Source organism: Podarcis cretensis (assembly GCF_951804945.1).
Source record: "Podarcis cretensis genome assembly, chromosome: 12".
Lineage (NCBI taxonomy): Eukaryota > Metazoa > Chordata > Lepidosauria > Squamata > Lacertidae > Podarcis > Podarcis cretensis.
The window spans coordinates 56,994,474-57,017,777 of record NC_137181.1 but is presented as its reverse complement, the minus strand read 5'-3'; the positions used below and the strand labels follow the sequence as shown (position 1 = coordinate 57,017,777).

The following is a 23,304-nucleotide window of genomic DNA, read 5'->3' as shown; positions in this document are numbered from 1 at the left end:
TACTGCTGGAGCGGGAAGGTAAACGGTGTTTCTGTGTCGCTCTGGAGTACATCACGGTGTCCCGTTGTGCCAGAAGCAGTTTAGTCATGCTGGCCACATGACCCGGAAAGCTGTCTGTGGACAAACACTGGCTCCCTCAGCCTGAAAGCAAGATGAGCGCCGCAACCCTATAGTCACTGGGCTTAACCATCCAGGGGTCCTTTACCTTACCTTTACCTCTGGTTGAATCATGTCCTACTTCCTGGAGAAGAATGTTGTTGTTGTTTAGTCATTTAGTCATTTAGTCGTGTCTGACCCTTTGTGACCTCATGGACCAGAGAATAAAGTAAAGGTAAAGGTACCCCTGCCCGTACGGGCCAGTCTTGACAGACTCTGGGGTTGTGCGCCCATCTCACTTAAGAGGCCAGGGGCCAGCGCTGTCCGGAGACACTTCCGGGTCACGTGGCCAGCGTGACATCGCTGCTCTGGCGAGCCAGAGCCGCACACGGAAATGCTGTTTACCTTCCAGCACTCGGCTAATTTTTCTCAAGGCAAGGTATGTCTTACATACAGTGGGAAAGTGAACTGACCTTAACAATTTGCTGCAGCTAATACATTTACAATACAATCCGAGATGTGACAATTCAAAAGCAAATACTATTGTGTTCAGTGGGACTTACTCTTAGATTGCAAACTTGGTCAACTTGGACTTTCATATTTGAAATCAATATTTAAAGCGCAAGAATAAAACATCTTGACAATGTGACATCAGCAGAAGAGATTTTCCTTAGGTCTTAAAAAACAGGTGGTATTTTCCTTAAAATCTAAAGAACAATGTTAATATTTAGTCCAGCAAGTCAAATTCCTATGAAATCCTGTGATTGTTAATATTTGTGTGTATAGGTAGTATAACTACAATATGTGTCCTATTAAAAGTATTAATACTCCTATTAAAATCAAGATGCTCCTACCTGGTTAACCAATTAATATTAGTATGGAAGTGTACACCGAGCAGCTACAATTTCTAAACAGCCGTTTATATTTCACCTTATAATGGTGCTCTGCCTTCATTACTAATGGGTACAGTGACATGGATTTCCTTTGAAAAAAATCCCTGCTCCTAAATAATCCAAAATCCAGTGTACTGCTGGATCTGTGTTGGCAGTCATCAAGTGCTGAACGTGGCCAGGTGAATTAGCCCTTGATTAGTCTATCACAGGAATAGGCAAACTCGCCCCCCAGATGTTTTGGGACTACAACTCCCATCATCCCTAGCTAACAGGACGAGTGGTCGGGGAATTGTAGTCTCAAAACATCTGGAGGGCCAAGTTTGCCTATGCCTGGTCTATCACATGGTCTAGGCATGCATTTTGCAGAGGGTTCAGAGTGCCCTTGTTAACTGACTGCTGAATTTGAAATCCAGGAAGGATGAGACAGAGGCTTGCATTCAGGACGCTGCACTGAAGACTGCAAGCAGAGGTGTTGCAACACAGGAGACCGTTGGACTTGCACCATTCATGAAAGCATTGATATATCTTACGAGATATCAGCATGTCCAGAAACATGATGCAAATTTGTCTTTCAAACCCTGGCTTTCTTGGAAGCCACTAAGCGTAGTTCCTGATTGGTTCATGATGGGATTATCAGGGATTAACTGTGCTCCCGAGTTAGTGTAATACGGTGGCATTGCACAGGGTCATCTAGCAGTCAGGGCTCGGTGCTTTTGCTCCTGTGCTACCGGGCACTCTGCCTTCCCTAGAAACCTAACTGATTAAGAACAGGAGGAGCAGATGCAAAAGAATTCAGGGCTTTCTGTACTCTTATCAGTTGTGCAAAAGGGATAATTTCAGCAGCTACACCTAATAAGTGGGTTTGCTATCCCTACTGTACAGAGGGCACTTACTCTTCTCACTTCCTACTTTTGATTTCCCGGAATAGTAAAGAATCCACAACAGATTACTGTTTTATGTAGCTCCTTGCTTCCCTACTTCTCATACCCATAGTATGAATAGTAATCTCATAATACAAGACTCCTGATAATCTAGGTTACAAATGCACTTCAAATCATGGTTACGTTAACTGGTTTGTGGAGATAAGATAAGCTCACCCTGGGCCAGCAGGGGGATACTGTAGATAGTTTTCACTCAGGTCCACATATGCAAATAAGGGATTGAAAGTGACATTCAGTGATTGGATAGTTACAGAAAGTTGTTACAGTTGCGTTGTACTAGAGCTCTATATAAGCAGGCTGGCTGAACCCTTCAGTTCAGTTCAGTTCTGGCCTGTGAATAAACAAGAGCTGTTTGAAGAATTGCTGTGTCGTCTGATATGTTCACCCACAACTTAGCAATAAGCACAGTTAGAATGAGCAATGGTTTGTATCAGGAACTAAAACAGGAAAATGGTCTGCTGAAAGGAATGGACTTCACATGAATGGCTGACACCTGACTAGGACATTGGGGTTTGCTAGAGAATACTCTTCTTCCTCCAGCAAAGGAAAGTTTACAAAACACACTTTAATAAATAATGTTCAGATGACCTGAATTTTCTCCCTCAGCAAAAAAAGAGAACTTTTTAATTTTAATATCAATATGGGCAACAGGAATCTTTCTTTCTCCTTGCCGTTGCAGGATGTGTCCTTGTGGTGTCCATAATAGAACAGCTTGCTCAAGTCCACAATTCTACAGCAAAAGAAGCTCTGGAGAGGCTCTGTCGCTACTTACCTGGTAAAAAAGCAATGTACCATATGTTGGTCTGTTCAGTGATTATTATGAATTCACACTTATGACTGCAAATGTTGCACTGCTATTATTAGTCGCAACTTGGCTTAATGCAACTGAAGGCTATCAAAGCGTTATACATGGGACCTATTTTTACTTCCTTAATTTGACAGCAATTCAGTGTTTATCTTGTTTAAGGGTATAAGAATAGCACTAGTGATTCAGAAAGAGGGCCATTGTATGTAACCAGTAGAAATGTGGTTCTTTCTCTGTATTCCTTTAGGCCAGCAGTTCTCAATTTTTTTCTCTGGGCCACACTTTCAGAATAAATATTTGCTCGTGCCACACTGATTTCTTTCGTTTCTCTGTTCAAACAGTGATTCTGGATCACAACTAAGATTGTCCTCAGCATCACTTGATGCTTTCGCTCCCAATTTGAAAATATATCTATCCATCTTCTGCAAATGAAAACATATTTTGATACTATACTGTACTGTTCTGTACTAAAATGTTTAAATGTTTCTTTGAAGAGTCTTTGAATCTTCCTGCCACGCTTGCCACCTTCTCTTGCCACACCCTTTGAGAACCACTGATTTCGGATGTAGATGGAGAGGATTATTTGAGTGGTTCCTGTTGGGAAAATATGTATTGCGCACATAGAAAAGTATCGTGCAAGGGAGAAGACTAAGCTAGAGCACACATCCCTGACATTAAAAGTTTATATATGCAGGGGGGTTTTGGTTGCCCCAGTCCATTCCAATATGCGTTTCTAAAACATGAACTGTCTGCAGTGGTACAACACAGAGAAAACAACTATTCTACACTGGTGCATGCTGAGATTGTGTGTATTTAGTGAGTTATTATTAACTTTTCTCGATTTATTATTATTGTTGTTGTTGTTGTTGTTGTTATTATTATTATTATTATTATTATTATTATTATTTTCTGTCTTGGGGATGAAGAGATGAGGGAGAGATAAAAAAGAGAGGATGTGCCCAGGTCACAGTGGGAGTGTGTCTCGCAGAGTCCTCTCTAGCCAACTTACAGGAAAACTCTTTGAGCTTCTGCTCCAACCATGTGCCTATCTAGCAATACAGGAATTGTTGGTTTGATTGCACTTTAAATATCCCACACCAAAGAAGAGTAACAAAAAGCACCAGTAGAAGAATAATCAGAGGCAGCAATGTCTTACAAAGTACTCGCTTTGGGGACGAACACTAGCTAGATTTTTAGAAGAACTGGACAAATGAATGGAGGACGTGCTCCATCACTGACAATTTGCTGTTACGGGAAAATGTCATGACACCTCCTTGACAGATGCTAGGGGAGAGCTTCAGGGGACGGATCCATCACGTTCTGCTTATGAGCTTCCCAGAGGAATCTCACGGGTGATTCTTCCGTTCTTATGCTAATCTTCTCCTACTGCTACGTCTCCTAAGCCAGTCATAGTTTTTGAGGAGTGGCAGTTAGTCCTTTTGAATATTTATGAACAGGATTTGTTATGCCCATAAGAATTCTGCGCATTAAAAATTATTGTAGCCAGATGATATTTTATGTCTCCTTTCTCAATGTTGTGGCAAGAGAAGGAGCACGGCTAAGGGATGTGTGTGTATTATAAATGCACAGCTCTCCATCTATTGTTCTTTGTAGGAGAGCATGTTAGGGAATTGAACATCTCCAATAACTTGCCTTTTTGGCAAACATTTCTAGCAGTGCTTTAAGGAACCCATTTTCTCCCAGCCTTCTCCTTAGCTTTATACTAGCAGCATGATAAGAACAAGGAATCTAGTATTAGTCAAGGGCACAATTTTAACTGGCCAAATTAAACTTATGCAGATTAACCATAATGTGAAAAATGGACAGAGAGGAATTCTCTTTATAAGGAAGGACAATGAGATAGGCTAAAAGCTCAGTTGAAATACAGATGACTCATCTCAGATCAGAAGGAACAACTGTGTGCTTTGAAGTTTCATAAAGAAATTGTATGACATGATTCTTTTCTTTCTTTAAAAGATGTTTTTCTTCTTAATTTTCTTCTTTTACATCTTGCCACCTTGCACCTAGAACATTCACCGTGCTCTTTTAAAGCTACTGAGAATGTAGATTTTTTTTTAGCAGCTGTACTTGTACTTTTGTATTTGTTTCTGTATCTGCATATTTACTGATCCAAAATACTTGTTGCATTCTACCCCAATCTCTGAGAGGTGTACATCTGACTGTTTAAACCCATTTGTACCCATCTTTCCTTGCTTCCTTTAAAAATAACCTGTGATATTCATTAACTAATTAACAGTGGTTTTTAGAGTGTCTTACAATTGGAACTGCAAAGTTTAGTTGGTAATCAGTAGGTTAATCAACTAAAGATTTATGGTGGGGGCAAATTTTAATTGGTGAGGCCATGAATGAGTTTGAAGGGCACTTAAATATATACATTTGTGAATATATATCCTGGTTTCAGTGTGCTGCTTTTAATGTGGGGGCAAATTTTAATTAGTGAGGCCAAGAATGAGATTGAAGCACACTTTCGTTTGTTTTTAATTATTATTGTGTCTTTGCGCTGTGTGATCTCAGGGGGAAAAGAATATATTAAAGATAACCTTTCTGTCTTTCACCTGAGTGATAGCAACGAAATCATCTCAACAGAAAAGGCAGCTACGTTAAGGCCTTACTAATCTGCAAATCTGTTTAAATGCAATTGTTTATATGATCACTCGGTTTAAAGGTAGGTAAATAGTCAACTAATAAATCGTCAGCCAGTGGACAGCTTTAGTCCATTTATCCTCACAAAAATCTGTTGGGTGGTTTAGGCTGCAAGATTCCTTGCTCAAGGCTGACCAGGGCTCATCCACATTTGCGCTTGTCCCGTTTTGAGAAAACATAGTGTCAGGGAACTGCCATCAGAGCCAGAGGCGGAGGGAAGGCTCCAGAGGGATGCCGGAGAGGGACCCAGTAGGGAGAGAGGCAGCCCATCCGCTGGGGAAGGAAATCAGCGTAGCACCAGTGGAGGAGGGGGGCAGATGGGGGAATCGGAGAGAAGGCTCCAGGACTCCTCGCCGGAGACCAGCGGGGAGAGCACGGGTCCTCCGCTGCCCACACCCTCCCTGCGCAGAAGACTTCCACGCAGGGAGAGCAGGAGGAGACTGGGCTCAAAGAACTTCTTTGCTGGAAGAAGTTCAAGAAACGCCCACTGACGGATTCTGCCAGCGATTGAGGCAGCCATGGGTGGGTGGCTGTCCGGACAGAAAGTGTTCACCCAGGTAACCCAGCCGGGTGTGGCGCCAACTTACGCACGAGCAACCCCTAGAACCATTACACATAGGTATGAGTAGTTTTCCACTTGCTCTGCTCCTTCCCCAGGGAAATCCTGGTCCTTAGCTCTAAATCAAAGCAAACATCAATCTGGAGAAAATACGAATTGCCATTTGCTCTAAATGAGCACTGAAGACATACCACGCAAATATCCTGCTTTGAGTCGGACATTCTGGATTGACAGAAGCCATCCCGGAAGTTTCCTGCAACAGCATAGCTGTCAACCTTCCCCTTTTTTGTGGGAAATTCCCTTATTCCAGCACCATTTCCTGCTGCTTCCCGCTACTATCCCGGATTGTTAGATATCCCGTAGACTGTCCCCAGGACAGGTGAGGCTGCTGATCCCTTATTTTCGAGGCTGCTGATCCTATATTTTCAAATCTAGTTGACAGCTATGTGCAACAGGCCAATGCTGAAAGTTGTATCAACGGAAGTATAGTGTCTTCTGATTGAGGGAAGTCATAGTCCTGCTCTATTCTGCCTTTGTCAGACCACAACTGGAGTCCTGTGTCCGGTTCTGGAAGCCACAATTTAAGAAGGCATTTGACAAGGTAGAATGTGTGCAGAGGAGGGTGACCAAGATAATAATGGGTCTGGAAGCCAAGCTGTATGAGGGACAGTTGAGGGAATTTGGTATGTTTAGCCTGGCAAAGAGGAGATATGGTAGCCATCTTCAAGATGGAAGATGGAGCAAGCCTCTTTTCTCCTGCTCCGGAGGCTAGGACCCAGACCAATGGATTCAAGTTTTTAACTAAACAGGAAGAGCTTTCTGTTTGACAGTGGAATTGGCTCCCATGAGAGATGGCGGGCTCTCCCACCTTGGTGCTTTTTATGCAGACGTTGGGTGGCCATATGTCATATATGATCTGGTTGAGATTCCTTCATTGTAGGGAGTTGGACTAGATGACGCTCAGAATCTCTCCCAACTCTACAATTCTATGAAACAGGATGCTGAACTAGAAAGACTCTTGCTCTGTTCCTGCAGGGAACCTCTTGGCTTCTTAATGGCATTTTGGTGTGTTCAAATAGTCTTTTAAGTATGTGCACTCACTTTTTAAATGTGGTGTTTTCCAGAAAAGTTTCACTTACAAGGGGCATGCATTCTGACCGCTGAAATATTTGGACCACATATAATTAAGTTGTGAGTATTAGTGCATCATGTAAGTAAGTAAATATGTATGCTAAGTAGCCATTTTATACAGAGGCTAAAATATTCATTTCCAGTTGGTGCCTGACAGGTGTCCAGATTCATCTCATCCATCATTTTATTTACGTTGTGAAGTTGCTTGTTGTTTACCCTTATTATACCTATCAAAATCTTTCTGGGTTAGTCGTTCTCCTTCACTTTTTAAAAGGGAACCATAATAATGACATAGGTAAAGGGTAAAGGGACCCCTGACCATTAGGTCCAGTTGCAGACGACTCTGGGGTTGCGGCGCTCATCTCGCTTTATTGGCCGAGGGAGCCAGCGTGCAGCTTCCAGGTCATGTGGCCAGCATGACTAAGCCGCTTCTGGCGAACCAGAGCAGCGCATGGAAACGCCGTTTACCTCCCCGCTAGAGCGATACCTATTTATCTACTTGCACTTTGACGTGCTTTCGAACTGCTAGGTTAGCAGGAGCAGGGACTGAGCAACAGGAGCTCACCCCGTCGCGGGGATTCAAACCACTGACCTTCTGATCAACAAGCCCCAGGCTCTGTGGTTTAACCCACAGCGCCACCCGTGTGACATAACCAAGCTTAAATGAGGTTGCATCACACCAAGAAAACCAATGATGTAGGACAAAGGTTTTCAACCTTTTGAGCCCCTATGGCACCGCTATGGGGCTCAGGAGCCCAGTTGCCTGCAGAGCTGGCAGCCTCTCATCCCTTTTCAAAAACCCTCGCTTGTGGAGTGTGTCCTCAACCTTCTCTCTGCTCCCCTCTCCTTGGGAGTCCTCTGGGTGGCCGCAGATGCCGCTCCTGGCCTCTGAGTTGCCCCTCCCTCGGCCCCAAATAGAGGTGCCTCTTCAGCCTGCCCAAGCACCCCTGGGTGAGCTCTGGAGGCACCATTCGCCAGGGCTGCTGCAACAAACAGCTGTGCAAGCCTTTGGGAGGCAAAGACATGAGAGGGCATCAGAGGAGGGAGGCAAAGAGGGACAGAGGCCAGTGTTGCTCGCGGCACCCTTGGCCATCATTCAAGGCATCCCAGGGCACCACAGCACACTGGTTGAAAACCACTGTTGTAGGGGGCAGTACCTTAGAAATAGGACCATAGGAACATAGGAAGTGGCCTTTTACCGATTCAGAACTTTGTTTTTTATATATATAAATTTTTATTAAGATTTTAAAGGATACAGAAAAAAGAAGAAGAAAAGGAATACACACACACACACACACACACACACACATAACAATCAAAGAAGAAAATGAAAAAACCATACATATAGAAAAACATCATCAAAAAACAAAATAAGAAATAAGAAACAAGTCAAACCTTTAAATCACTTACTTACATTCACTTATTTCCTTGACCTCCTCACGCCTCCCATTTTTGTATTCTAATTCAATTAGATATTCCAGCAAATCCTTCCAACTTTGTTTTTATCCTAATAGTTTATCTTAATATACTATCATTTTACATTCTCTCTTTCACCAATTCGTTTTTACTTAATCCTTTATATCTTTTCTGCTAAAACCACATAATTTTTTTCCCCCAACATCTTTCTAACGTTCCTTAATTTTGCAATGTTTCTGAAGATAAACTTTAAATTTCTTCCACTCTTCTTCCGCTGACTCTTCTCCTTGGTCTCGGACCGATTCAGAACTTTGGACCATCTAGCTCAGTATTATCTGCAGTGGCTGTCGGGCTCTCAAGGGTTTCAGACAAGAGTCTCTCCTAGCCCTGCCTGGAGATGCCAGGGATCGAATCTGGAACCTTCTGCATGAAAAAGCAACTGCTCTGCTGCTGAACTATGCCCTTCCCCAGATATGTGCATGTGTGCAATACCTAACACATATTTGAGGATCCTCTGTGTTGCACCAAAATATAAGAGGATGTTTGTATAACACAGCTCTGTGCTCTCTCGTTTGACAGTGGAGTTGCTTAGCAATTATTGGTGTGCTGGTGAGCGTACGTTGAACTGTTCTAGCTAAACTAGCTTGCAGTTAATGTAATTTTCTTCTTGTTTTCAATTTCTGACCTTAATCCCAGCATTTCAGAGCCTTGTAAGCTAATGTAACCTCCTTTCAGGTTAGTGTTGGTGAAGTGAAAGCTTGGTGATTATGTAATTTTATATCTTTTGAGTACATAACCTAAAAATGACGCAGTTCTTCTATAATCAAGTAATTCAGTAATATAATATTGATTAATATAGAACACATTCAACAGTGAGTCTGACCAAGATTTAGTAAAAGTCAAGAGGATCACTGAGATCCACCAATATGAAACTCAGTGGTACACTTTTAGTCTTTGTCTTTCCTGTAATTTGCTAAAATAGGGACAGCCATTCTGATGTTTCATTCAAGCACAGCATTTATCCACTGCTGCAAAAAGGTTTAGAATCTAGGGCTGAAAATAATCACAACCCAGTCAAAATCACCAAGCTATGGTCAAACGGGCCTACATTAAAATGGATCTTAAATTGTTTTTGTTTTTTTAAGATTTACATTTCCACTGAAGGAGCTGGTATTTAGTCAAAAGAACCTAACTGAGTCTTTGCTTTTTGGCATCATTTCCTTTCAGGATGGAGCACAAAATGAATCCAGATGTGGTGTGCCATTCCATTGGCTTGTGCAAACGAAAGGCAGGCCAACCATTTTGTCACCTGTACCCCCCTCCTAAGGTGAGTTCTGCTGGGAAATAAAAAGCCATCTTTAAATTTCTTGTTCGTAAGAGTCTATCCAAGAAAGAGGGCATCGCTTTTTCAGTCTCAGAACCACTGATACATCAGTGAACAACTTTTAATCTGAATGAAGCATTGGTTGGTTAAGCCAATGGTCAAATGCGTTAAAGATTGTACCTGTCACTTGGTAGCTTTCTTCATGCTTGTATTTTACCTTTCTTGCATCCCTTTTTGTTCATTCATTCATTCATTCATTCCATTTCCCCCCTTACTTTTCTTCCAAGAAGCTCAGCAAGGTCCCATGCCTCCCTCCATTTAATCTTCACAACACCCTGTGATGTAGATTAGGCTAGGAGATAGTGTTTGGTTCAAAGTCACTCCCAGCATCTTTGCAATGGTTTGACTAGCAAATACCATTTTATTTCTAGAACAGTATAACTGTAAAATTTATAGCAAATCACATATCAGTTCTATTTAATGGCATTTCTACTGGAGAAGAGATAGAATAGCTTTCCATATCTTTGAAAACACAGACTCTTCTGAGATCAGCAAAGATGCAGCGGATGCAAGGATCTTTGTTGTGTAGACTCTGAATGCAGACCTGGGTTCCCAGTTCTTTGGGGAGACTTTCTTTGTGCCCACAGTGGGGTGATGGGGGAAGAAGAACCTTGTGCAACCAGTGATATAGGCTGACCTCCCTGCGTCTCTCCCAGCCAATCTGCAAACTGTCAATATGGTGGTCGCCAGTGCTATTTTTCTAGAAAAAGAGGTGCCGGAATTCCCCATGAACACCTTCCTCGTTCCCTTAGAATGGTAATGGCACCCACCCAAAAGGTGCCAGAACTGAGTTCTGGGGAGTTCCGGCTGAAAAAAGCCCTGGTAGTAACTATACTGGATAAAAAAGATAAAAGAGAAAGAGGAACTCAGTCCACTGAGGGGAGGTCAATCTATAACTGCTAGTCATGACTGCTAAGTGCAATCTCCTTGTTCCAAGGCAATATACTTCCATTTCAGAGCTGTTGGGGAATGCTATAGGGTACAGCAGTGTCCCTTTTGTGAGACTCCCAGAGCCAACTGGCTAGATGTTTAAAAATGCAAAAGCATGATCTTTGATCCAAGGCAACAAGGCAATTTTTAATATTCTTTAAAATAGCTTGGTTTGCTTTTTGTGGTGGAATTAAACCTCCGTGGCTCATGGGCATGTTAATAAAACATTCAGAATGGAGGTAGGCAGTGGCATAGCGTGGGTTGTCAGCACCCAGGGCAAAGCAAGTCATTTGTGCCCCCTAACCTGTGAGCCAGGTAGGGGCAGAGAGCTGCGAGTGCGAGCGCCCCCCCCCAGATGTTGCGCCCGGTGCGGCTGGCCCCCCCTGCACCCCCCACGCTACGCCACTGGATGTAGGTACCATTGACATAATGATCACACCACCAGAGTTGCAGTGTCTGATTCATAGGGACAGCTCCAGGCATTTGTGCAGTCTCTTTGCAGCCGCTGGGAAGCTCGGCATTTCTTAGGGCCTGCCATTCCGGCCGTCCAAATGACTAGGCATACTGAGCACTCAAGCAGAAAGAGAACTTTTGTTTCCCTGCCTTCCCTTCTGGCAAGAGATATTTCACTTGCTTCATGGTTTGTTCTCAGGCTGCAGTGTGACATTTGACAGAATCGGACGTTACACAGTGGCAGCAAACGTTGAACAGAATAACATATAGCAGCTTCCCCCCCCCCCTCCAAAAAAAAGGCAGATAATTTTCTATACAAATCTGCTTTGCTTGTAACCAGCTGCCCATGTCATGGCCTAGAAGGCAAAACCTTATCATGCACCTACTGAGATCATGGCATCAAACACTCTTTGATACCCAGGACTATGGCTTAATTCACATATTATTACTACCTGCTCTGTTGACTCCTTTCCTGTGGTTCAGGAGTTGTCTTGTGCCCCTTCCTTCCTCCACACAAGACCTGAAATGTGTGATCTAGGGACTTTGCATTCGTAGCTGTACACGTATGGCTTCTTTCCCCTCGAAAAACTGTGGGAAATTATGTTGCTATTCCAACTACAGTCATACCTTGGGTTAAAGACGCTTCAGGTTAAATCTTTTCAGGTTACGCTCCACGGTGACCCGGAAGTAACGGAATGGGTTACTTCCAGGTTTTGCCGCTCACGCATGCGCAGATGCTCAAAATGACATGTGCATGCGCAGAAGCGGCGAATCACAACCCGCGAACGCGTAGACGCAGGTTGCGTTCTGCTCATGTTGCGAACTGGGCTCCGGAACAGATCCTGTTCGCAACCAGAGGTACCACTGTATAGGTAGCCATATGTCCTGACTGAGGCAGTCAGCTCTGCTACTGTTCTAAACTGTTCTTGTTATTGTTCCATTACGCATCCTTTTTGGCCTGGTCTCTTCTCTGAAATAGCTTGACATCCTAGTCTCCAACTGCCCCGGAAATGCCAAGACTGTCATAAAATCCCTAAAGCCGTTGCGGCTTTTTACTTGGTCATGCCGAGTCCTGAATTCCCATCCTTGTTGAGGAACGCTAACTGGAAATGGCTTCACGTTGGGAGAAGAAGTGGGAATAGAGAGCGCCGACTGAGGCCACCTCTCCTCCTCCTCTGACACCTCCTTTGCCGCCATTCCTGGGAGGCAGAGGGAAGAGTCTTGTTCCGGGTCCGAGGGATGGAGCCAGGCCAGCCAGCCCACTGGGAGAGTAGCAACAGCCTGCCACAGGAGGCTGCAACTCTCCGGTCTGGCGGGCCCCTAGCCACTCACCCAGCTGGCCATGCCAAATAAAAACAAGGAGAAAGTGAGCCAGGTCAGGCCTGAACCAGAACCAAACCAGTAACTTGTAATGGCAATCAGTTAGAAAGGTGTGCCCCCCCCCCCCCGTATTCCAATAGTTTCATTCAAAAAGTGGTCTTCAGCCTTTCAGCCTCTTTGGATTGAAAGCTAGCAATTACATTCTTCTTCTGTATTATAGAAGGCCATAGTAAACAAACAGATGGTCCTTTTTTAATTATTTCCATTAGGCAGAGTGCGCAGAAATGTTTATGATTATTCATTTATTTAGATTTAGATAAGAGCCAGTGTGGTGTAGTGGTTAAGAGTGGTAGACTCGTAATCTGGTGAACTGGGTTCGATTCCCCGCTCCTCCACATGCAGCTGCTGGGTGACCATGGGCTAGTCACACTTCTTTGAAGTCTCTCTGCCCCACTCACCTCACAGAGTGTTTGTTGTGAGGGAGGAAGGGAAAGGAGAATGTTAGCCGCTTTGAGACTCCTTCGGGTAGTGATAAAGCGGGATATCAAATCCAAACTCTTCTAGATTTCTAACCCACTCTTCATTAAAAAATAATCTCAGAGCAGGGTACGATATAATAAAGATAATGCATAATAAAATATAAGTTGTGTGAAACAAATATAACTTTAAAACACCATCAGCATCGTATGATGCTGTGTTATATGTTATATAATAATAGTATGATTCCCCCCCCCCACTATTAATAGCTCTCTTATTCTCCATAAAGCCATTTCTTGGCATGGACCAAAAAAGAGGGCTTGCAGCGAAATAAATGAACATTTACAAATGGAATGTGATGGAAAGTAATCAAATAATTGATGGTGGATCCAGAAAGAGATAATTGATTGTGCCCTTGCAGGCACATTCTTTATTCCCTGCCCAGCTAAGCCTCAAAAGGTAGGAATTTTCAGTGTGTCAATAGGAATAATATGCTGCTTTCTTTTTCTGTTTTAGATGGGCTTCAATGTGGCTATAAAGGCATCAGAAAGAATGTCTGCAAATCAGTTCAAGGTAAGAAAGGCTATTTTCACCATGATTGTGCCTAATCAGAACTGGTTAAGTCTGAAGCCAGATGGCTATGAAATGTTCCTGAATAAACATTAAGCATTGTGGAAAGCCTTGCTTTTACTGCTGTGTGGAGAAAAATGTAACCATTAAGGATAAAGGAATAACAACAAAAAAAGATATTGAAATGGGGACCAAGATAAAAATATATATCAAACACAAAAGAGATGTCTAGGTGTCGGGGGAGTTAATTATAGGAACTTCAGATGTTCTACTGAAAGATTCTCAGGTAGAAATTGTCAATTACAGACATTTATCCCTGGTAAGGATCCATTGCTCTGCACTTGCTATCCTCCTCCTTTTCTCCTTACTCCGGTTTTGACAGTATGTAAAGAATAGTGGTTTTCCAGTTTAACATCACACCTAAAATCTTAAATCCCAAATGTTCCTGCCCTTTGGGAAAAGTGCTGCGCTCTTCCTTCCAATTGATATATGTTTATTTATTTGTTTTGCTATGGCCTAAGTTTTAGCTCAATGGAGAAAAATTGCCTTCACCTTTTCAGATCTGACCAATTCTGACGCATGTGTCAACACTGCTGAGCTAGATGGACCAGTGGTATTTTATTTTATTTTATTTTATTTAACTAACTTCCATATCTCCCATTGTCAGAAAAAAGGAGGAAGTTTATTTTTTTATATATATAGATATTTATTAGATTTTTCCAAATTAGTGCAAAAAACAAACAAAAAACAAAAATACACAAAACATAACAAAAGTACAAAAAAAACCCAAAAACAAATGTAATTCTCATTACTTATTTCCATTAACCTATTTCCCAGACCTCCTCTCACCTCCCCCTTTTGTATTCCAGTTCAAATTCTTAACTCAGCAAATCCTTATTGTAACTTATTATAACTTATTTTAACTTATTACTCAACCTTTACATTACAGCTGGTAACCACTTAATTTCTGTACAACATCAATCTAACATTCATTAATTTTACAATATTTCTGCAAATAGTCTTTAAATTTCTTCCAATCTTCTTCCGCCGACTCTTTTCCCTGGTCTCGGATTCTGCCGGTCATTTCTGCCAGTCCCATATAGTCGATCATCTTCATCTGCTATTCTTCCAGAGTGGGTAGATCTTGTGTTTTCCAATATTTTGCAATCAGTATTCTTGCTGCTGTTGTCGCATACATAAAAAAAGTTCTGTCCTTCTTTGGCACCAATTAGCCAACCATGCCCAGGAGAAAGGCCTCTGATTTCTTCAAGAAGGTATATTTAAATACCTTTTTCATTTCATTATAAATCATTTCCCAGAAAGCCTTAATCCTTGGGCACGTCCACCAAAGGTGAAAGAATGTACCTTCAGTTTCTTTACATTTCCAACATTTATTATCGGGCAAATGATAAATTTTTGCGAGCTTGACTGGGGTCATGTACCACCTGTACATCATTTTCATAATATTCTCTCTTAGGGCATTACAAAAAGGAGGAAGTTTATGACATAGACCACAAAGTCAATACATAACATGATACTTGTCCAATATAAGAATCAAAACAGCTATATAAATGCAATTATAAGCGGAGGAAATACATAACAGCAGTGGTATAATACAGTATGATATCAATTCTGGCATGACTGCACTGGTTGCCAATTAATTTTCGTGCCCAATTCAGAGTGCTGGTTTTGACCTATAAAGCCTTAAACACCACAGGACTGCAGTTCTTCAAGGATGCCTCTTCCCTGTATGAACCAACCGGGACCCTACAATCATAATCTGAGGACCTTCTTTGTGTGCCTCCTCTACCAGAGACCCAGAAGGTGGGAAAAACATGACTGGGACTTTTCTGTGGTGGCTCCTGTTTGTGGCTCATCAGGGGCATCATAAATAAATGCAAATTCTCATAATAGCAGCAGCATAAAAAATAAGGGGGGACGCGAGTGGCACTGTGGTCTAAACCACAGAGCCTAGGACTTGCCGATCAGAAGGTCGGTGGTTTGAATCCCCATGACGGGGTGAGCTCCCGTTGCTCGGTCCCCGCTCCTGCCAACCTAGCAGTTCGAAAGCAAGTCAAAGTGCAAGTAGATAAATAGGTACCGCTCCGGTGGGAAGGTAAACGGTGTTTCTGTTCGCTGTTCTGGTTTGCCAGAAGCGGCTTAGTCATGCTGGCCACATGACCTGGAAGCTGTCTGTGGACAAACGCCGGCTCCCTCGGCTTATAGAGCGAGATTAGCACGCAACCCCAGAGTCGTCTGTAACTGGACCTAATGGTCAGGGGTACCTTTACCTTTAAAAAATATATATTTTTTTTTATAAATATTTATTGAGATTTTTTTAAATACAAAATGCAAAAATGATAAACAATATAACATGTATCATAACACATTTTTCAAAACTTCTTTGGACTCCCTCACGTCTCCCGCTCCCACTTACATCATTATAAATTTTTTCCAGCAATTTATCATCTTATTTATATTCTTATATCTTATCAATTAGTTTAATCTAATCTCCAAAAGTTTTATGTTTTCCTCAGTCTCACTTATCGTCAAATTCAAATCTAATTCAATGGTAGGCAATTATTTATGATCTAGCATCCTTCTTAGCATTCGACCAAATTACAATACTTTTGTAAATAAATCTTGAATTTCTTCCAGTCTTCTTCAACCCTCTCTTCTCCCAGGTCTCGAATTCTACCAGTCATCTCGGCCAGTTGCATATAGTCCATCAGCTGCATCTGCCACTCTTCCAGTGTGGGTAGATCTTGAGTTTTCCAGCTCTTAGCGATAAGTATCCTTGCTGCCGTTGTTGCATACATAAAAAATGTTCGGTCCTTCTTTAACACCTTCTGGCCGACAATGCCCAGAAGGAAGGCCTCCGGTTTCTTAGTGAAGGTATACTTAAATACCTTTTTCAACTCATTATATATCATTTCCCAGAAGGCCTTCACTCTAGGGCAAGTCCACCAGAGGTGAAAGAATGTTCCTTCATGTTCTTTACATTTCCAACATTTATTATCAGACAAATGGTATATTTTGGCAAGTTTAACTGGGGTCATGTACCATCTATATATCATTTTCATTACATTTTCCTTCAAAGCATTACATGCAGTGAAGTTCAGCCCAGTGGTCCACAACCTTTCCCAGTCCTCAAACATGATATTATGCCCAATATCCTGAGCCCACTTTATCATAACCGATTTAACCATTTCGTCTTGTGTATTCCATTTCAACAGCAAGTTATACATTCTTGATAATACCTTAGTTTTTGGTTCTAACAATTCTGTTTCCAACTTCGATTTCTCCACCTGGAATCCTACCTTTTTGTCATTTTTAAAAACTTCTTTAATCTGAGCGTAATGTAACCCGTCTCGCACTTTATCCTTCATTTTCTCCAAACTCTGCAATTTCCAATTGTCTCCGTCTTTTTCTAATATTTCCCAATATTTTGGCCATTTGGCCTCCATATTGGGTCTTTTTCGGGCCTTAGCTTCCAGAGGTGAGAGCCACCTCGGAGTTTTGTTTTCCAATAAGTCTTTGTATTTTGTCCAGACATTAAAAACTGCTTTCCTGACAATATGGTTCTTAAAGACCTTATTGATCTTAACCTTATCGTACCATAGGTATGCATGCCAACCAAAAGCATTGTTAAACCCTTCCAAATCCAATACGTCAGTGTCTTCAAGAAGTAGCCAGTCTTTTAGCCAGCAAAAGGCTGCGGCTTCATAGTACAACTTTAGGTCCGGCAGGGCAAAGCCCCCTCTTTCTTTCGCATCAGTTAGTATCTTAAACTTAATTCTGGGCTTTTTGCCCTGCCAGACAAATTTAGATATATCTTTCTGCCACTTCCGGAAGCACTCTGTCTTATCCACAATCTGCAATGTTTGAAACAAAAACAACATCTTTGGCAATACATTCATCTTAACAGCAGCAATTCGGCCTAACAAAGAAAGCTTCAATTTTGTCCAACTATCCAAATCTCTCTTAATTTCAAACCAACATTTTTCGTAGTTATCCTTAAATAGACTCAGATTTTTTGCTGTTATGTTTACCCCTAGGTACTTTACTTTTTTAACCACAGTTAGTTCTGTTTCTCTCTGAAGCTGTTCCGAATCTGCATCTGTCAGATTTTTCCCCAACACCTTAGTTTTCTGTTTATTTAGTTTAAATCCCGCCACCCGACCAAAATCTTGGATCAGTTGTAATACTCTTTTTGTACTAGATTCTGGCTCCTGCAGGGTCAGAACTAGGTCATCTGCAAAAGCTTTAAGTTTATATTGTTTCACTCCGACCTGAATCCCTTCCACCAACCGGTCCCCTCTAATCATATTCAAGAGCACCTCCAGAACTGATATAAATAACAAAGGGGAAATCGGGCAGCCTTGTCGTGTTCCTTTTTCAATTTTAAACTCTTCAGTAACCACATTGTTTACTATCAATTTAGCCTTTTGTTCTGAATATATTGCATCAATCCCATTCTCAAAACCCCGACCCACTCCCATTTCTTTTAAATTTCCCTTCATAAATTTCCAAGAGATATTATCAAAGGCCTTCTCCGCATCTATAAAGATTAGCACTGCTTTTGTGTTTATATCAGTTTGCAAAAGTTCCAAGATGTCAATAATGTTCCTTGTATTAGCAAACATGTGTCTACCTGGGAGAAAGCCTGCCTGATCTTTATGAATTACTTCGTTTAAAACTTTTTTAAGTCTACTTGCCAAAGCATCTGCAAATATTTTGTAATCCACATTTAAAAGGGAGATGGGACGGTAGTTCTTAAGTTTTGTCTTTTCAGCTTCCGATTTTGGTATCAATGTGATGAAAGCTTCCTTCCACGATTCCGGCGCCCTCCTCCCCTCCATAATTTCATTGCTAACCTCCATCAGTGGTTGTATCAAATGGTCTTTTAATATCTTATAATACTTGGAGGTTAGCCCGTCTGGCCCTGGAGATTTGCCCAGTTTCATGTTTTGAATGGCTTGTTCAATTTCTTGACATGTTATTTTACTATTCAGGAGAGATCTATTTTCTTGTGACAACTTTTTAAGTCCATTTTTCTCCAAAAATTGTTTAATCTCGACCTCATTCTGCGGCCCTTGGGTATATAATTTTTTGAAATATTTCTGAAAACACTTTCTAATCTCCGTGGGGTTCTGAATGTTTCTTCCTTCAATTTCCAAATTTGTAACTGTATTCAATTTTTGTCTCTTCTTCAACTGCCAAGCTAGCAGTTTCCCACATTTGTTTGCCGATTCAAAGGTTTTTTGTTTCATTAATTTAATCTTCCACTCTATTTCCTGATTTATCAATTTAGAATATTGTGCTTGATAGAGTTTGATTTCTCTCAAGATCGGCAGGGACTTCGGGTTTGATCTTAACTTCTTCTCTAATTCTTTTATTTTCTCCAAAATCTTATCTTTTCTGTTGTTTTGTGTCCTCTTCCTTGCAGCATTCTGTTGTATCAAGAACCCCCTCATCACAGCTTTACTTGCATCCCAAATAATTCTTTTTTCCACCGTAGTGTTCATATTTATCTCAAAATAGTCCTTCAATGCTTTCTGGGCCTTCTTAATAATCTCCTGATCTCTGAACAAATTGTCATTCATCTTCCATCTAAAGGAGCCAGTTGGTAATAGTATCATATCCATTTTCAGTGCATTATGGTCGGAGCAGGTTTTTGGGCAGATTTCCACCTTTCTGACCTTGGGTGCCAGACCTCTAGTTATCCATATTTGGTCGATTCTTGTCCAAGTCAGCTGAGCTTCAGAGAAGAATGTTCCTTCTTTTCCCAAGGGGTTCTTCGTTCTCCAGATATCAATCCAGTCCATATTGTCAGTCAGTTCAAAAAAGGTCTTTGGTAGTCTGCCATCTTTTGTAACATTCTGGCTTTACCTTTAAAAAATAAGGGAGGGAAAGATCAGCAGCAGGGTATGTAAAATACAAAAAACAAAAAAAAAAAAAGTGGAAACACAGAATCTTCACTCTAACCAAAAGTAGCTCTAAATCATGGCACCAACATAGAAAATGTCTGACCCTCCCAGCTCTCACCTGAGACCTTTTCTTCCCCTTCCCAGTTTCTCCACCATGGGAACATTTTCCTGTGCTGCTAAATTCCTACATTACTTTCCCATGCTTAGGCATTCACTGCTGCCTTTAAAATTGAGATGAGGGTGTAAAACATTGCATGGGAAGATGCTGTTTGAACTCCAGGTATGCTGATCTCATGTTACCTAGTAGCATAAGAGGAAAGCAAATCTGTTTGCCTTCGGGCTAGATATATTTTCACTTTTATGTTTCAGCTGAGCTGTATGGTTTGCTCCCTGTTTTCTGTGGGTATTTGATTGCAGTGCAGATGGTTTTCTTTTCTTTCTTTTTCTGCTGTTTGCAAAGGAATTGTGATATTGCTTCTTCCCAGGTTATTGCTGTGAAGCTGGTCGCGGAAGTAAAAATGTAGATTTCTAATTAATCCCTAGGTTAATGCTGAACAGTGATGCCAGGGCAATAAACAACACCCTGTAAATAAGCATTTTCAACTCAAGTTTAGAAGCAGCTGGAGGCATGTGAGCATCTTCAGATAATTATTACCTGCTCTGCTGCCACAAATTGCTTGGAGGGAGAGGGATGAAACATGAACTCAGCAGAAGGTGCACACCCAAAGCTTTGGCCCCGTCTGCACCATAAATTGAAAGCAGTTTCATACCACCTTAAAAAGTCACGGTATCCCCCAGAGAATCCTGGGAATGCTTGTGCTCAGAAGTCTTGGGAGACCTCTATTCCCAGAATTCCCCAGGGAAGGTTAGGTAAAGGTAAAGGGATCCCTGACCATTAGGTCCAGTCATGGCCGACTCTGGGGTTGCGGCGCTCATCTCGCTTTATTGGCCGAGGGAGCCGGTGTACAGCTTCCGGGTCATGTGGCCGGCATGACTAAGCCGCTTCTGGTGAACCAGAGCAGCACACGGAAACGCCGTTTACCTTCCCGCCAGAGTGGTACCTATTTATCTACTTGCACTTTGACGTGCTTTCAAACTACTAGGTTGGCAGGAGCAGAGACCGAGGACGGGAGTTCACCCCGTCGCAGGGATTCGACCCGTTGACCTTCTGATCGGCAAATCCTAGGCTCTGTGGTTTAACCCACAGCGCCACCCGCGTCCTGGGAATGCTTGTGCTTAGAAGTCTTGGGAGACCCCTATTCCCCCAAGGAGCTACAATTCCCAGAATTCCCCAGGGAAGGTTATTGACTATTAAAACTACTCTGAGAATTGTAGCTGTGTGAGGGGAATAGGGGTTTCCTAACAACTCTCTGCACCCTTAGAAACCACAATTTCCTTTGGGGAAAGTGGTATGACACTGTTTTGGCTGTATAATGCAGATGGGGCCTTAGTCTCTTTTCAGATGATACCTTTATACTGCAGGACTTGCCGTCTGCAGATTCAGCTCAGAAGGACCCTGTCCAAAACCAGGGGAGCTACTGGCAGTCAGTGCAGACAATACTGAGGTCAATGGAACAGTGGCCTCATAAGACAAGTTTATGTTACATCAATGGTGAGGTTGTGTGACTAAGGACCAGAACTGTTGCTTCCAGAGCATCATATGGAAACTGCTATGTGACTTTCCAACATGTCATCTTTTGAAGCGCCAGAACCATGGATGCTCGTTTGCAACATGGTCAGAGGGGGGGGGGGTCATCTTCTCTCATGGCAGACACTTTGCCTTTTGAGCAAATGAAGATAAAGCTTTTTCCCCCATTTTTTTCAGCCCATGCAGAAGAAGCTCTGCCTGTGGGGCCACTTAAATATAGTGGGTGGACAGAGAGCTGAACTAGCAGGAGCTGGATTTGAATCCTTGCTCAGGTCTGAAACAGCCACGCAGAGAAGAGATCAGGGGGCACAGACAGTAGCAACATCCAGAACAGTCCAAGGCCCGGTTTCAGGCAACCAGGGCTCTTGCAAAACGCAGGTCAAGGAGTAGCCGAAGTGAACCAAGATTTCAGTAGACATTTTCCCAGCAATGCTGGTGGCATTTTGGGATGTGTGGGAGGGAGTAGACGAGCAGCGGTGCCTGTCAAAAATATGAAGTGTTTGATGTTAATGCAACTTTGAGAAGTAGATTTTTAATCTACTTACAAATTTGAAGCCGAAAAAGGGAAACTTTTTTAATGCTACTTACAGATAGGTTTAGACATAAGTATGTCAGTGAATGTGGGGCGGGGGGGGGGGGGGATGGATGCAGTGCTTTATATTTATTCAAAGTGGGAGTTTCTCTTCCCGCACAGTTTCCAGATTGGCTCGTCTTCCTATCTGAGCTGCCTTTAATTTCAAAGGATTCATAGCACAAATGCAAAATGTCACGACTCAGTCTGAAGCTGAAAAGGGAGTAAGTTTTCATGTTCCAAAAATCCAAAGCCGCCCAGAGGGCTTTAAGAATATACCCTGGAGGTTATGTTCACATGAGCAGGGAAAATAGTGGGCATAGCCAGGGGGTGGGGGGCTGCGCCCCCTAAATCAAGTAAATAAATAAAAATACTTAATGGATCAGTTGTGTAAGATAACTTGGTGCTGCCCCCCCCCCAACATAAATCCTGGCTACACCTATGTGTTCCATACAAACACACATATACATAAATACAAATTACTATAATGAAAAATCATGCCTACATGATTTAGAAAATGCAACCATATTCTGGTTGTAGCACATGTCTCAGAATGTACTGTGCTGTTATAGTGGAAGGGTTATATGAAGACAGCTGATGAATGACCAAAAAAAAAAAAAAAAGTTACATTGTGTTTTGCTATGGTAACTGAGTATAGGAGTAATTTTTTTGTGCCTTTTGTGTTGCATCCCATAGAAAGGGAATATATAAGCCATGTGGGATTTTTCTCTTTCCTTTGTATGCATGGTTATCTGAGTGTATTGTCTGGAACTTCCACCCAAAAATGCTGGTTCCTCTGTCAGGTTATCAGGGCAAATGTGCCTGTTTCATTTTTCCACAGCAAACCTAATGCAAAGTGAATAGTTCACAGTTCTTCCATGCTCCTCATATGCTTCAACATCATGAAATGCAGCAAATGGACAAAGGGCCATTATTCTTTTAACATGACAAATTATATTGTTCTAGCCTGGAGCTTATCACAGTGGTCCCAGATTTTGAAATGATCGGCTCTTCAGATGATTGAATACATGTACCATGGATTTATTTGAGGATGGGTGCCCAAATGATGGACATTCATAAAGATTTATGGCATGCATACCTGCATGCATACAACCCCACCAGCAATGAAAACCTCATAACTTGAGGGCAGTTCATGCCTTTTATATCCTAGTGATGAATTTCAACAGATGAATTTATTGTTTTCATATACAAGATGAAATTCACCGTTTATCAAATCACATTTTAAATAGGAAAGCCTCTTATTTCAATGACAGCATTTCCCATCGAGGGAAAGAAATATTTTTCTCCTCTCTTAATATTTTAAAGGTAGAGTTGTTGTGCTTTTGAATGTGAATGTTGACGGTAGTCAAGCTGAAATTTCAGTCACGCATAGCCCCAACCACCAAGGTGGTTTTAAACATTGGTGCTGAGAAGGTTTTCGTTCCCTCCCTCCTCTTGGATCTAAGGCCTGCTAAGCTCGCCAACTCTGGAAGGCTCTGGGACGCTCTCCTGAGAT

General features: G+C 42.0%; 1 protein-coding gene across 1 annotated transcript in view; it reads left to right on the top strand.

Moving 5' to 3' along the window:
• The window catches only part of AOAH (acyloxyacyl hydrolase), a 99,205-nt gene that overhangs the window by 26,041 nt on the left and 49,860 nt on the right, over positions 1 to 23,304 (top strand). Inside the window, exons 4-7 of the mRNA XM_079947603.1 lie at positions 2,610 to 2,705; positions 7,083 to 7,149; positions 9,733 to 9,832; positions 13,586 to 13,642. Coding sequence (XP_079803729.1) covers positions 2,610 to 2,705; positions 7,083 to 7,149; positions 9,733 to 9,832; positions 13,586 to 13,642 — 320 coding nt within the window. The remainder of the gene's footprint in view (positions 1 to 2,609; positions 2,706 to 7,082; positions 7,150 to 9,732; positions 9,833 to 13,585; positions 13,643 to 23,304) is intronic.